The sequence below is a fragment of the Capra hircus genome, chromosome 6, assembly GCF_001704415.2.
Source record: "Capra hircus breed San Clemente chromosome 6, ASM170441v1, whole genome shotgun sequence".
NCBI lineage: Eukaryota > Metazoa > Chordata > Mammalia > Artiodactyla > Bovidae > Capra > Capra hircus.
In genome coordinates, this window is record NC_030813.1 from 58,873,411 (window position 1) to 58,889,031 (window position 15,621).

General features: G+C 36.9%; 1 protein-coding gene across 3 annotated transcripts in view; it reads left to right on the plus strand.

Moving 5' to 3' along the window:
• Nucleotides 1–15,621, plus strand: part of KLHL5 (kelch like family member 5) — a 92,321-nt gene that overhangs the window by 44,035 nt on the left and 32,665 nt on the right. For all 3 annotated transcript variants that reach the window (XM_018049374.1, XM_005681513.3, XM_005681515.3), the window contains 3 exons: nt 2,136–2,272; nt 2,777–2,973; nt 8,886–9,098. In XM_018049374.1, the coding sequence (XP_017904863.1) occupies nt 2,136–2,272; nt 2,777–2,973; nt 8,886–9,098 (547 nt within the window). The remainder of the gene's footprint in view (nt 1–2,135; nt 2,273–2,776; nt 2,974–8,885; nt 9,099–15,621) is intronic.

The window sequence follows — 15,621 nt, forward strand, 5'->3', positions numbered from 1 at the left end:
TGCTAGGGAATAAAAGCATTTAACAGTAATGAGGTGTTACTTTCTGTTGTAAGAAAAGGAAATGGAAACTGTTTAATAAAGAACAATTTTTCTCCTAATAATTCCGTATTTAATTGTTCAGTGTTAATCACCATTATGATCCCAGAGGCTTTTTTTTTTTTTAATACCTTTCAAAACTAATTAACACTGTGTCCCAAAAGTTTTGTTAAACCTTCTAAAGTGAAAGTAAAATTAGGAAGCATGGGCTTGGTCTTACAGTCTTTAATGCCTGAATCAGCATTCATTTATTGAGATGCCACTATATGTTGTGACCAAAAGTCCATGTTGTGAGTGTGGGTTTATTAGAGATATTTCAACCAGAATTTCTAGAGGCATTTCAAATTTCCTGTTTCCAAAACAGAACTCAATACCTTACCTGCAACACCTGTGTAAGACACCATCATCTCACTTAGATTACTCGTGCAAGAAACTCCTAACCCATCTCCCTGTTTTCACTCTTTTCCCTACATTCTGTTTTCTACACAGCTGCCTGAGTGACCCAGTAAAGTGGTACTCAGATATGGTCACTCCTCTGATCAAACTTTCTAATGCTTCCTCACGTTGCAGCGTGAAACCCCATGTCTTCCCCGTGGCTTCTGTGACCTAGCTTGCCGTTACTTCTTTATCATGCTGCCCACCATCTTACTCACTCTGCTTCAGCCGCTCTGACCCCCTCGTTGTTCCCTGCATATGGTAGGGATGCCGCTTCTGCCTTTTGATGTTTGCCCTGGCTACTCTTCTGCCTGAATGCTGTTCCCAAACACCTGTATAACTAATTCCTGCACCTCCTTCAAATTTTATCTCAAGTGTCACCTTCCAGTGAGACCACCTATTTAAACCAACTCCCCATTTGCTCTTACCCTACATTTTTCCCCGTGGCACTTATCACTTCTTGCCGTAATTTAGAATTTACTTCTGCTGTGTATTGTTGTCTTCTTGTAGACTGTGACTCCATAAAAGAAGGGATCTTTTGTCTAGTTTTCACACCACTACATCTCAAAGTATCTAGATCTCTTTGCAACCGCATGGACTATATCCCACCAGGTTCCTCTGTTCATGGATTCTCCTAACAAGAATACTAGAGTGGGTAGCCATTCCTCCTCCAAGAGATCTTTCCAACCCAGAGATCAAACCTGAATCTCCAGCATCTCCAGCATTGGCAGGCGGGTTCTTTACCACTAGTGCCACCACTTAAAATCTATTTTTGCATATATGTGACTATCAATAATTTGGACAGAGACATACATATTATATAATAATGTATTATTATAAAAAGATACAAAATATACTTTTGTATTGTGGTAACAAAGATACTATAATTCTATAACAAAATATAAACATTATAGTATACTCTAATAATTTAAAAATCATAAAAGTTAAAGATAACCTGCTAAAACCAGTGTCAGATGTCTCCCATGTATTTACTACTTATATAATTTAAAAAAAAACAAACCTTAGGTTGTTTTAAAAAACGATAAGCCGAAGAACCTTTACATTTTTTCCTGCATTTTATGTATCATTAGTTGAAATAATATTACAGCTTTTTTTCAGGATGATAAAAAGGGATATTTGAGTAGTGAATGAGTAAATCATTTACATCGGCAGAAAACTTTCAGTAATAGAAATTTATTATTCAAGGAAGAGACTAGAAGGTAGGGAGCTTGAGCTCACCATGTACGCACTGCTGTATTTAGAATGGATAACCAACAAGGGCCTCCTGTATAGCACATGGAGCTCTGCTAGAGGTTATGTGGCAGCCTGGATGGGAGGGGAGTTTAGGGGAGAATGGATACATGTATATGCATGGCTGAGTCCCTTTGCTATCTACCTGAAAACTCTCACGGTGTTGTTAATCATCTATACTCCGATACAAAATTAAAAGTTAAAAAAGACACAAAAGGAAAAAACAAAGGAAGAGACTAGAGCATAAAGCAATTTATCAAACTAAAAATGCATTTCTTAGTACCAGACACTTTCTATGGGTAACAAAGTTTTTTAAACAATAGAAGAAAGAGAAGGAAAGCAAGCCAAGTGTTTACTACTGAACATCAGCTTTGATGTCGTCACTGATTTTTTTCCTTCTGATGTGCTCTTAGATTGGTGCTCTCCTCTGTCTCAGATTATTTTGCTGCCATGTTTACTAGTGATGTCAGGGAAGCAAGACAAGAAGAAATAAAAATGGAAGGTGTAGAACCGAATTCCCTATGGTCCTTGATTCAGTATGCATATACAGGTAATAAGTCTGAAAATACAATGAATTTAAAACCTCTTTGATGTAAGTTGTGTTATTAGATTTCAGATTTCTGCCTTTATTAAGCCTACCACAGTTAATAGTTCTGCTGTTAAAATCACCACCCTTGGTGGTACCTCTGTAGATAAAATCTCTATATTAGAACCTTTAAAGTGGTTATTATAATTAAGCTTTTGAATGATATTTTTACATGTTAATGTAATAATTTGATGAATTATACAATGTTTTTCACTTTTTGCATTATTACTAATCACTCTTTGAAAATTCTGGAAACAAGCTATTCATTTTTTATTTTAGTAGAAGTCACAAAGCACTGGTAGCTTATTTCTCACATTTAGTCCTTTTATTCTTTTTGGAATGTCTTAAATCATCTATATCTGGAATACATGTCATGAGCTCTTAGAATTGTTATTGTTTGCATCAATTACCTTATAAACCAAAGTTAATATAGTTCCATAGTTAATGGAATTTCTTTTTATCATTAAGGCCGCCTGGAATTAAAAGAAGATAATATTGAGTGCCTGTTATCTACAGCTTGCCTTCTTCAGCTTTCACAGGTTGTAGAAGCATGCTGTAAGTTTTTAATGAAACAGCTTCACCCATCCAACTGTCTTGGAATCCGTTCTTTTGCTGATGCTCAAGGTTGTACAGATTTGCATAAAGTGGCTCACAATTATACCATGGTATGTATTTTTAAAAAAGCAGGAAGGCATATGCGCTTGCCTTATTCTTTATTGTTGCAGGCTTGTCTGCATGTTGCTGTTTTCCCATGGCTCTGCTATATGTCTTGAGGTTCAGGTTCGCTGTCTAGTGTGTCATATTTTCACTGATGTCTGAGGGAAAAACCCCAAGTAATATTTCTCCTGGATTTATAAGGTGGGCCTTAAATTATCACAGCCACTAAGAAGCAGAGCAGTATTTTAGAACTGTTTCATTCAAGATTTTCAGTCTGCTACTTTAAAAAGCAGATTTCCCCTAGACAGTTTACCTTGTAGCATATGGATGAATTTCAGAAATTATCCCCTTACTCACTGATGGAAGTTGGTGATAGTGTATTGGTGCAGTGCTAGTACAGAAGATATGAGGATGGAAGAGGGAGGCTATTTATTAAGGATAAATCTGACTATATATAAAGAAGTATGTTTAGCCACCTAGAAAGATGTTCCTATTGATTGTAGCAAATTCTGTGCTGAAAATAAATCCCAGGGAGTTCTGATTCAGAAGGCTAGAGGATAATGGATACAAGTTGATCTAGGACAGCAAGAAAATCAGGGCATGTTGAGAGCATGCTGTTAGGACCAGCCTCCACCATCAAATAGTAGAAGGCTTTGGGCAGCAGAGGTGTGTGGATTTTTAAGGAGTGACCGTTTTGCCATGCGGGGATTTTCATACCTGGGTAGTGATGGAAGATTTTTGCTTTAAATGCTTCATTTAGGGCAATACATCTTCTGAGAGAGGAAAGAACGTGGATATTCACATACACATATGTTATTATCCATGTTACTGATTTTGTCAACATGTAAGAGATATATTTTTGTCTACCCTGTCTTCCATTCCCCATCCTTCCATTGAGTTGGTTCATATGTGAAGGGATTGACCAGTACTTTAGGAATCTTGCACTACAGAAATAGAAATTGGGGAAAAAATTACAAGAACAGATCTTTATAACTATTGGGAAGATTAATTCTACCTATTTCATAAGCTTAAGCAAGGATTAAGTGAGTTAATAGAAGTTCAGCACTTAAAATGGTGATTGGTACATAGTACCAATAAAACAGTGATTGATACACAGTGTCAACCTGGACATTAAATGACACCATCATCATCATTATTTAGATTTATTCTGTTCCACACAGTAGCTACCTATGTGAGTGAGCAAAAGCCCTCAGGCAAAAGCACAACTTTTATGAATATTATTCTCCCTGTGGTATAACTGTTCCTGGGAAATGTTTCTAGTTTATGATGTCAAATTTCTTCAAGTGAAAAAGATTGTGTGACAGGGCAGTACTATACAGACCTAGGATGGTATTAGGTTAATATCTTTTAAATTAAGTCCTTTGAAATAGTCCTCCCCTCCCACTCTAGTCTTTATCCTTCCTTGTAGATTTCTCATTTTAACTTTTACACCTCAAGTTCGAATGCTTTTTGGAATAAGATGCACATAAGTGAAATAAAGCTGGATTTTTTTCTTTGTAATCGGTTCATAATTTAAGTAATATCTCTTACCTACAAAGGAGTTTTATTCACATGCAAACATTTGTATGCATTTAGGTCATTCTTATTGTTTACAGTAGAGGCATAGTTGCTGCTTTAAGGCTTAGATATAAGTTAAATCTAAATTAGCTTGTGTTTATAAAGCTATATTTATAGCCAGTTAGTTGTGGTAGTTTTTTTCCTCAAGGCCATTATTTGACTTTATTCAGTTTCAACAGATACATAAAATTGAATTCTAATAAAAAGTAATTTAGAGACAGATTGTGTGATTTGAATTGTTGCTATGGGAACTGAATGAAAATGTATAGCAAAACTCAATCTTCAATTTAAATAAGTCCCTCAGTAACTTCGTTTGCTTAAAAACTATTCCAAAGGGGGAAAGAGCATAATGCTAGCAAGTGTTTGGTAGCTTGATAGCTGTTTATATCATAAAATGGATTTAAAATATGAAGTAAGCACAGTGCCACAGAATGAAATCAATTGTCACAATTAGCAAATAGTGCATATACTTGGGATGTTCATTCATCCTGCATGAATACAAGTAGGAAGGGATGAGAAGTTCCTTCTTGTAATCCTGAAATATGGAAACTTTTGTTCTTGTTCTGACTGCCGCTGAACATGACCTGAAACACATCATTTAACCTCTACGAAAAAGTTCGAGACTGGTTATATCATTACAGATATTTAATGTCATTATGGAATAAATACAAACATTTGATTTTTGCAGTTTTAAATTTGGTTTCTTGACCTAGAAAAGCTATTTGAAACATTGAATTTTGCTAAAATACCTACTTCAAAACCAAATTAATGATTTTGAAAAGCACTTTGTGTTTAACCTTGAGTTCCGTAGTATTTCCATAAGGTGTTGAAAAGCTCCATTTTCACTTAATACAGATTATACCAGAATGGAATGGGCATTGTTCTGAAATAGATATATCAACAAATAAACTATTAAATGAATATTTGTATAATCTTTTTCTCACTGATGAAATGCAGTTAATACCATTTGAATGTATGGCAATAGTTACTTCAGTGTTATATAACGTTGACTGTACTATACACTATACTTGTGAACAATTAGAAATGTATATTATTTTGATTTCTTCAGAATCTCATCTAAAATTAAATAATAAATATCTCTCTATTTATCTGTGTGATCTTTGTCCCTAAAGTTTTTGATGCCTGCATAATAGCCAATTGAGTTACAACTCCCTAGAGCTGGAGATTTAGGCTGTTTCTCATTTTTTTTTAATATAATAGATAACAGTACAGAGAAGCATCAGCTTTTTTCCCCCCTCTTGTGAATTATTTACCAAGGATTAAGCTTCTCATGGGATAGCTAGGAGTTGAGAGCTTCAACATTTTTATAGCCCTTGCTATGTGTTATGAAATCATTTTATAATGTCAGTATGCAATTGAGTAGAACAATTTGCTTGAAGCCATTTCAGCCCTGAGGTTTTATTAAAATATATTTCTGAAAAATGATAATCAGTCATTTTAAAATAGATTCATTTGGGCATCTTTAACAAATCATGATGAATTGAAGCTATTGAATATCGTTAATTATTCATGTATGGTTTTCCTCTTAAGAATTTCTACGAAAGGAATGGAATGTCAACCCAAGATATATCTTTGATCAGTACCTAACTTGGGTTACTAGAGGCTATATGGAAAATATAATTCTCATCTTAATATAGAAGATAATTTTTGATAGTCCTTATCTCTAGCTCTAATTTAAATAGCTTAAGCTATTTTTAAACAGCTCTAATTTAAACAGCCTTAGCTTTTTTACTAAAACTCTGTGCTGAGACAGCCATAGTGCATTAAGAAGCATAAGAAAAACATTAAGGGACAATACTTACAGAATTTGCATTTATATTATAACTGTATAAACAGCCCGTGCATTAAGACTTGTACACCAGAAGACTATTTTCCTTCTCTTTAGATTGTTTAGCATAGTAGTTTAGTAAAAATTATTATTATTATTTCACACCTAAGGACATTATTATCTTCCATTTCAAATTACAAGGAGCATGATTCAAGAATGTGGCCAGAACTGAGTCATCTTCAGTCTAAGATCATGGAGTCCCAGTACATTCTAGGTCAACATTTTTGTTTTGGCTCTGAAATCTCTAGGGGGCTCCAGGGAGCTCCAGTTCTTTATGTCTCAGCACAGAAAGAATTCAGTGAGAGGCCAATTCTGGAGTAGATATCACACTTCCATCATAATTCCTCCTCAGTATTGAGCAGGAGAGTTTTCTTGTCCCTACATGGATGAGGTGGGACTGTTGTGGCACTATGGAAATATTATTTCGGGTCCCAGTACAATGAGGGTCTTTCACTTTGAAATGTCACCTTTCCATAAAATACTGTTGTTGTTGTTGTTGATGTGTGCAGAGAGCATGTCCTAGGGGTTCATTAACTTACTGAGCTCACTGGGCAGGATGTGGGTCTCATGCCACCATTCTTTTATTGTTTGGGGGCATGTCTCATGCTTCTGTTTTACTGTTTCGTTGCTAAGCAAGGCTGCTTGCTAGAAAACCTGCTTTCTTGAGTGATCATTAACTTCCAGGAATTTCCCTTACATTTTTTTTCTACTTACAGTCTGCTAGGGCAATTAACTATTTAATCTCCTGTGTTATCCATTTATTCAGTCGCTCAGTCGTGTCCAACTCTTTGCAACCCCATGAATCGCAGCACTCCAGGCCTCCCTGTCCATCACCAACTCCCGGAGTTTTCTCAAACTCATGTCCATCGAGTCGGTGATGCCATCCAGCAGTCTCATCCTCTGTCGTCCCCTTCTCCTACTGCCCCTAATCCCTCCCAGCATCAGAGTCTTTTCCAATGAGTCAACTCTTCACATGAGGTGGCCAAAGTATTGGAGTTTCAGCTTTAGCATCAGTCCTTCCAATGAACACCCAGGACTGATCTCCTTTAGAATGGACTGGTTGGATCTCCATGCAGTCCAAGGGACTCGCTAGAGTCTTCTCCAACACCACAGTTCAAAAGCATCAATTCTTTGGCGCTCAGCTTTCTTCACAGTCCAACTCTCACATCCATACATGACCACTGGAAAAACCATAGCTTTGACTAGACGGACCTTTGTTGGCAAAGTAATATCTCTGCTTTTGAATATGCTATCTAGGTTGGTCATAACTTTCCTTCCAAGGAGTAAGTGTCTTTTAATTTCATGGCTGCAGTCATCATCTGCAGTGATTTTGGAGCCCCCAAAAATAAAGTCTGACACTGTTTCCACTGTTTCCCCATCTATTTGCCATGAAGTGATGGGACCAGATGCCATAATCTTCGTTTTCTGAATGTTGAGCTTTAAGCCAACTTTTCACTCTCCTCTTTCACTTTCATCAAGAGGCGTTTTAGTTCCTCTTCACTTTCTGCCATAAGGGTGGTGTCAAATGCATATCTGAGGTTATTGATATTTCTCCCAGCAATCTTAATGCCAACTTGTGCTTCTTCCAGCCCAGCGTTATTCACGAGGTACTCTGTATAGAAGTTAAATAAGCAGGGTGACAATATACAGCCTTGACGTACCCCTTTTCCTATTTGGAACCAGTCTGTTGTTCCATGTCCAGTTCTAACTGTTGCTTCCTGACCTGCGTATAGGTTTCTCAAGAGGCAGGTCAGGTGGTCTGGTATTCCCGTCTCTTTCAGAATTTTCCTTTACTCTACCCCTATCAGCTCTTTTTCCTGTGAGAGCAAAAGAATTTTGTACATAGATCAGGTTAGATGAGATTAAAGTGTTCACATCAGACCTAAAATCCTTTGTGGCCTTATAAATAATATTAAAACACTTTAAAAGGCCAGTTTGGGTTTAGGATAGCTCTAAGGACACAGGCTCTTGCCAAGCAGAGTCTGAGACTTCCGTGGTCCAGAATGGTCTTGGGAAATGTAGCCACCCTAGAAGCCATTTCTGGGTAAGAGAAATACTTCACTCTTACCCAGGTATTTGGCTCCCCTGTTGGCCAAATTCTTCAGCAACCACAAATCTGAACTAACTTTTGATGTTGGAGTATCATAAAAAGTGTCTTCTTTCATTTTTTCTATCTTCCTTTGAAAGACTTGCCAAAACTATTCCCTAACTTGAGCAAAGCAATACCTAAAAGTCCTAAATTTATTTTTTAAATTGTAATACTTGCTATATCACTTTAATCCTCTGTATACAGAGAAATGAGAATTTTAATAGCAATTACAGTTTAAATGTTATTTTTTACAGGTTTTTTCCCCCTTTTAAGCAATAATACGTTGTTAGAAAGGGCTAAAGTATAAACTGTGTTTTGGCATCTAATTAAGAAATGTTTAGTTTCTCTTAAACTGTGATGGAAAGAAGAAACAGTATTGTTTATATGCTCTTTTTTTCCTCCAGGAAAATTTCATGGAAGTAATTCGAAACCAGGAATTTGTATTATTACCAGCCAGTGAAATTGCAAAGCTCTTAGCCAGTGATGACATGAACATTCCTAATGAGGAGACAATATTGAATGCACTTCTTACTTGGGTTCGTCATGATTTGGAACAGAGACGGAAAGATCTCAGTAAACTTTTGGCTTATATTAGGCTACCTCTTCTTGCACCACAGGTAAACTATTTTTAATTATTTAAAATCAATGCCATAATTTCAACAACTTTGAGTAGACACCATTCCACACATCCTAAGTTCAACAAAACATGGATTGAAAATTTTTTTTAATTCCAGAAAATTCCTAAATGCAAAACTTGAATTTGTTCTGTGCCAGCAACTTTTACATAATATTTACATTGCATTTACAACTCTTTATGTAGGAATTGCATTGTATTAGCTAGGTATTATAGGTAATCCAGAGATGATTTAAAGTATATAGGAAGCTGTGCAGAGGTTAACTGCAAATACTACATATTTAAATTGAGATACTGGTATCCACATAGGTCCTGGTACCAACCCCTTGTCCCCAGAATACTGAGGGACTACTAATTACATTAATGTGAGCTAATTACAGTATGCTAATTGCATTAATTAATGCACATTAATGGTAATTGTGTTAGTCTCTCAGTCGTATCCAACTCTTTGCAACCGCATAGACTGTAGCCCATCAGGCTCTTCTGTCTGGAGGATTCTCCAGCCAAGAATACTGGAGTGGTTGCCATTCCCTTTTGCAGTGGATCTTCCTGACCCAGGATTGAACCTGGGTCTCCTGCATTATAGGCAGATTCTTTACTATCTGAGCCACAAGAGAAGCCCATTAATATTAGCTTGTCTATAGGCTTTTTCCTTAATCTGTTCAATGTGGTTGTTTTATGTATGTTCCTATGAAATGTTAAGGTGAAAAGATAGTGAGCTAAAAAAATTTGGTTTTTTTTCAACCCAGAAAGTCTGACTACCTAAATGGCATTCATTAAGTAACATCATTGCTTTGGGGTTAGTAATTTTATTTGACTCAGCTACAAACCTATCCTAGCAATTGAAGAATTAATAAAGCTGCTAATGAAAGGAACACTGAACTCTAGGAACCAGAAAATTTATATTAATTCATGTGCCACACATTTATTAAGTATCCACTAAATGCTGAACTCTGATGATAAACAGATTAATGAGACATAGTTCTAACTCTGACATTTTAAAACTCTGTGACTTGGCATGTTCACATACCTTGGTTTCTTCATCTGTCAAGTGGAGATCACATCCTTTCTATTTCACAGGATTTTTATGAGGATCAAAAAGGTGCTCTGAAATAAAATGTGCTATAAATAAGGATAGTGTATTATCACTATTTTAGAATTGAGAGATACCTAGATGGTGTATTCAAGGCAATTAGTCATAACATATATACGTGCATGGTTTCCCTTTTTTACAATTTCAGTTGGAATATACAAAAATTTCCTCTGCCTGCTTGGCTGCTTTGGAGAAGGAAATGGCAACCCACTCCAGTATTGCCTGGAATATCCCATGGACAGAGGAGCCTGGTGGGCTGCAGTCCATGGGCTCATAAAGAGTCGGACACAACTGAGCGACTAACACACACTTGGCTGCTTATTTTGAGGCCTTAAGTAGAGTCCTTGTAAGAAAAGGAAAAAATGAGCTATTAACTGCTCAAGATCAGATTTTGTTGTTGTTGTTTCAAGTGCTGTGTGTTTTGTTTGGTTTGTATTTATCTTGAGCATTATGTATTTCCAGCTGTCGTGAGCAAAAGTTACTGTGCTCTCTACCTTACAGAAACAAAAATCAGTGTGATACTTTACAAGAATCACTTCCCTCTTCAGAGGTAGAATATTATATGAATTCATAGGAGTGAAACTGCATGACTTGACAATTCAGGAAAAATAACATCATAAAACATTTCTAAAAATCGGATTTAAAGAGGACTATTTTTACTGCTATCCAGCCTAATTTTTTTCCTTATCCTTCTCTGCTGCTGCTGCTGCTGCTAAGTCGCTTCAGTCATGTCTGACTCTGTGCGACCCCATAGACGGCAGCCCACCAGGCTCCCCCGTCCCTGGGATTCTCCAGGCAAGAACACTGGAGTGGGTTGCCATTTCCCTCTACAATGCATGAAAGTGAAAAGAGAAAGTGAAGTAGCTCAGTCGTGTCTGACTCTTCGCGACCCCATGGACTGCAGCCCACCAGGCTCCTCCGCCCATGGGATTTTCCAGGCAAGAGTACTGGAGTCGGGTGCCATTGCCTTATCCGATCCTTCTCTAGAGGAAAGAAAATGAAGTCTGAAAAATCCTAGTATACTTTGAAAAGAACCTGTGCAATTACGTAACCTGACAATTTACTTTAGCCTTGTAGTTTCAAATATTTATGATACTGTATTTGCATGACTCTCAGAGACCTTTAGAATTTCTTTTATCCAGGATGCTGCTGATAATCATACTCATAAGATCTTATGAGTTGAAAGGCATGTTGGAGATCATTTAGTCTAACACCTGTTCTACAAATGAAATAACAGATTAAAAAACTAAAGCCATACGTTCAAAATCACAAAGTGATTGCATAAATCATGTTCTTCGGCACTGTGGTTTTATTTGACTTTAGACTAGAGCTAATAAGAGACAGGGGCTTCCCTGGTGGCTCAGTGATAAAGACTCCGCCTGCTAATGCAGGAGACACAAAGAGACTCTGGTTCGATCCTTGGATTGGGAAGATCCCCTGGAGAAGGAAATGGCAACCCACTCCAATATTCTTGCCTGGGAAATCCCATAGACAGAGGAGCCTGGTGAGCTACAGTCCATGCGGTTGCGTAAAAGTTGGACATGACTTAGCGACTGAACAACAAGAGATAGAGGTAGACCTTGAACTCAAAGTTACATGCCTTTTCTACTGAACTGTTCTGCCTCTTGAATGTACTCCGTGTAAAATTGCTGGGTAGGGAGGAAATCAGGTGGAGGAAGAAAACGATTGAAAAGGAAATCAGTAATTACAATATAATGAGATAAAGTCTGTGATAGACATGGCATTATGAAAGCAGTTGGAGTGGTCCACCTAGGCTGATAGTAGAGAAGCTAGGAAAGTCTCTGATGTGTCACTCAATTTGCAAGCCAAGTTAGTCACCCAAAAGAATGGGCATGATAGCCCAGAAAAGATAGGAGTCCTGGTTATAGAGCTGTGAGCAAATATATCATGTTCTGAAATCTGAAGAGAGCATGCATGGCTAAAGTTACATAAAGGACGATATTGAGAGATGAGACTGGAGAGGGAAACAGACCAGATTGTGGAGGAATTCTAGTCATGCCAAAGAACTGGGATTTTTTTATCTAAAAGCAATGAGGAAGCACTAAAGGATTTTAAGTAGGGAATGGCATAATTATCCTTTTATTTTAGAAAGATCCTGTGATTGCATTGCAGAAAATAGATTGGAGGGATCAAAGCAGAAACCTGCTAAGGAAGACTGTTGGATTCCGACCAGTGAATTAAGCACTTTAAAAAAAAAAAAGTGGAGGTAGAGAAATTAATTACGACAGTCAAGAGCTATTTAGGAGGTAGGATTGATACACTGGAATGATTGAATGTACAAGGTGAAAAAAAGAAAGTCCAGAATAATTCAGATTTGCGCAATGAGATTGCTGAAGGTACTGTCAGTTAATACAGAATACAGGATGACGCATTAATTTTGAAGGTGGGGAAGGAAGTAGAAGAAGTACATTCCCAGAGCTTATTGATACCTTTAATCCTTTTAGAGTCTAAGAAGTTTTAGAAACTACTTATTTAGGTTGTTGAAGCCAAGGGGAAGAGAGTGACACCAAGCAAAGAGAACATTAAAGCACTTGAGGTGGAACCCTAGGAGATACTAATATTTAGTGGTAGTCCCAAATCTGCCTAAATAACTGTAGTACTATTAAAAAGAGATTGCAAGTTCAAGAAAGGGAATTTTAACATCATTAGATGCTGCAGAGAAGACAGATAAGGACAGTAAATGCATTGGATCAGCCCAGTGTTCCTCGAAGTGTGTTCCCCAACTGTAAGATCAGTACCACGTGGGTAATTGTTTAAAATGAAAATGATTAGGCTTCCACCTACTAACTCTGAAACTCCGGTTGTGTTTTAATAAGCCCTCAGTGCATCTGATGCACACTCAAATTTGAGAACCACTGTCTTAGCCCAGGGAGTAGCAACGATGGAAGCCGCATTGCTCTGTATAATTTAAACAAGTTAATAACACCTCTTTGAGCAAATTTTTTTCTACAGTGATAATACTATATGGCACTATTATGGCATTCAGAGATACTAGCTAGGTTCTTTTTTTTCCTTACTAAAAGTAAAGGGCAGATTTGGAGAATTAGAGTTGTCAAGTGATAAAGTATTGAAGTAGACTCTAAAATCATCAAGAAAATCTTGGATTATATTCTGAATGTTTTATTTTAAAAGATAGGAAAAGGATGAAATTCCTAAGAGAGTAGATCTGAAAAGTTCTCATCACAGACACGGAAGAAGATAACTATGTGGGGATGGATGTTAACTAGACTTACAATGGTAGTCATTTTCCAGTATATAGATATGTCAAATCATTATGTTGTACATCTAAAGCTAATGTTATATGTCATTTATATCTTAATAAAAAATAAATGTGACAAATGAAAGCAAAATCAAATAAATGACTATAAGTGCCTATCACAAATAATTGCCTATCAAATAAATGACTGATTTTAAAAAAATTACCATTACATCTAGTTACCTAAAGAATTTATTTTCACAAAATAATTCCTTTCTCATAGTTTTAACCCTACTCTGTTGGTAAGAAATATTCTCTTTTAGCCTAACTATAATGAGTTCAACCTACATATAGTCATTTTATTGTAGTGTCTCCTTAATATAGGAAATAATATATATTATTATAATCCTCAACCAAATAATCATTTTAGTGTGGCTCTATTTTTAAACTCTGAATAATCCAGAAGATAGGTGTGTGTGGTTTTATTTTACCTTTGAAAGCATTCCAGACTTTTCTGTTCGATCCTATTTTAAACAATGTGGATGAAAATGCAGTTGGCCCTCAAACAGCATGGGGATTATTCTGTGTATAACATATCACCTGCCCTCCATCTGAGATTCCTCCATATCTATGCATTCAACTAACCATGGATTGTGTCATACTGTAGTATTTATTGTTGAAAAATATCTATGTATAAGTGGACCTTCATGGTTCATATCCGTGTTGTTCTAGGGTCAACTGCATTAGGGCATTATTTTAAATACTTTGATACCTAAATTCTTAATATTCCCAATGATTAGTCTGCATTACAAGTATCGTGGTCTCCACTATTCTGTTCTCAATTCTCATTATTGTTTTTTACTAAAATTCAGAAATATAAAACAAATCAGTATTTATCTTTAGCATTCTTTTAATTTACAAGTTTGGGGTACCAAAACACTTTAAAGCCTATGGAGTTCATAAATCATTCACATTATGTTTTTCACTCTAAGTAGTATTGGGGGGAAATATTAATATTGGGGGGAGATAGTTTTAGTACAAATCATATCAGTTTAGTTCAGTCGCTCAGTTGTGTCCTACTCTTTGTGACCCCATGGACTATAGCACACCAGGTCTCCCTGTCCATCACCAGTTCCCAGAGCCTACTCAAACTCATGTCCATTGTGTTGGTGATGCCATCCAACCTTCTCATCCTCAGTCGTCACCTTCTCCTCCCACCTTCAATTTTTCCCAGCATCAGGATCTTTTCCAGTGAGTCAGTTCTTCGCATCAGGTGGCCAAAGTATTGAAGTTCAACTTCAGCATCAGTCCTTCCAATGAATATTCAGGGCTGATTTCTTTAGAATTGACTGGTTGGATCTCTTTGCAGTCCAAGGGACTCTCAAGAGTCTTCTCCAACACCACAGTTCAACAGCATCAATTCTTCGGTGCTCAGCTTTCTTTATAGTCCAACTCTCACATCCATACATGACTACTGGAAAAACCATAGCTTTGACTAGATGGACCTTTGTTGACAAAGTAATGTCTCTGCTTTTGAATATGCTATCTTAAGTTGGTCATAACTTTTATTCCAGGGAGCAAGCATCTTTTAATTTCATGGCTTCATGGCTGCAGTCACCATCTGCAATGATTTTGGAGCCCCCAAAAATAAAGTCTGTCACTGTTTCCATTGTTTCCCCATCTATTTTCCATGAAGTGATAGGACCAGATGCCATGATCTTAGTTTTCTGAATGTTGAGTTTTAAGCTAACTTTTTCACTCTCCTCTTTTACTTTCATCAAGAGACTCTTTAGTTCTTTGCTTTCTGCCAGGAGGGTCATGTCATCTGCATATCTGAGGTTATTGATATTTCTCCCGGAGATCTTGATTCCAGCTTGTACTTCATCCAGCCCGGCATTTCACATGATATACTCTGCATATAAGTTAAATAAGCAGGGTGACAATATACAGCCTTGACATACTCCTTTCCCGATTTGGAACCAGTGTGTTGTTCTGTGTCTCATTCTAACTGCTGCTTCTTGACCTGCATACAGATTTCTCAAGAGGCAGGTCAAGTGGTCTGATATTCCCGTCTCTTTTAAGAATTTTCCACAGTTTTTTGTGATCCGCACAGTCAAAGGGTTTGGTGTAATCAATAAAGCAAAAGTAGAAGTTTTTCTGAAACTCTGTTGTTGCTTCTATGATCCACCGGATGTT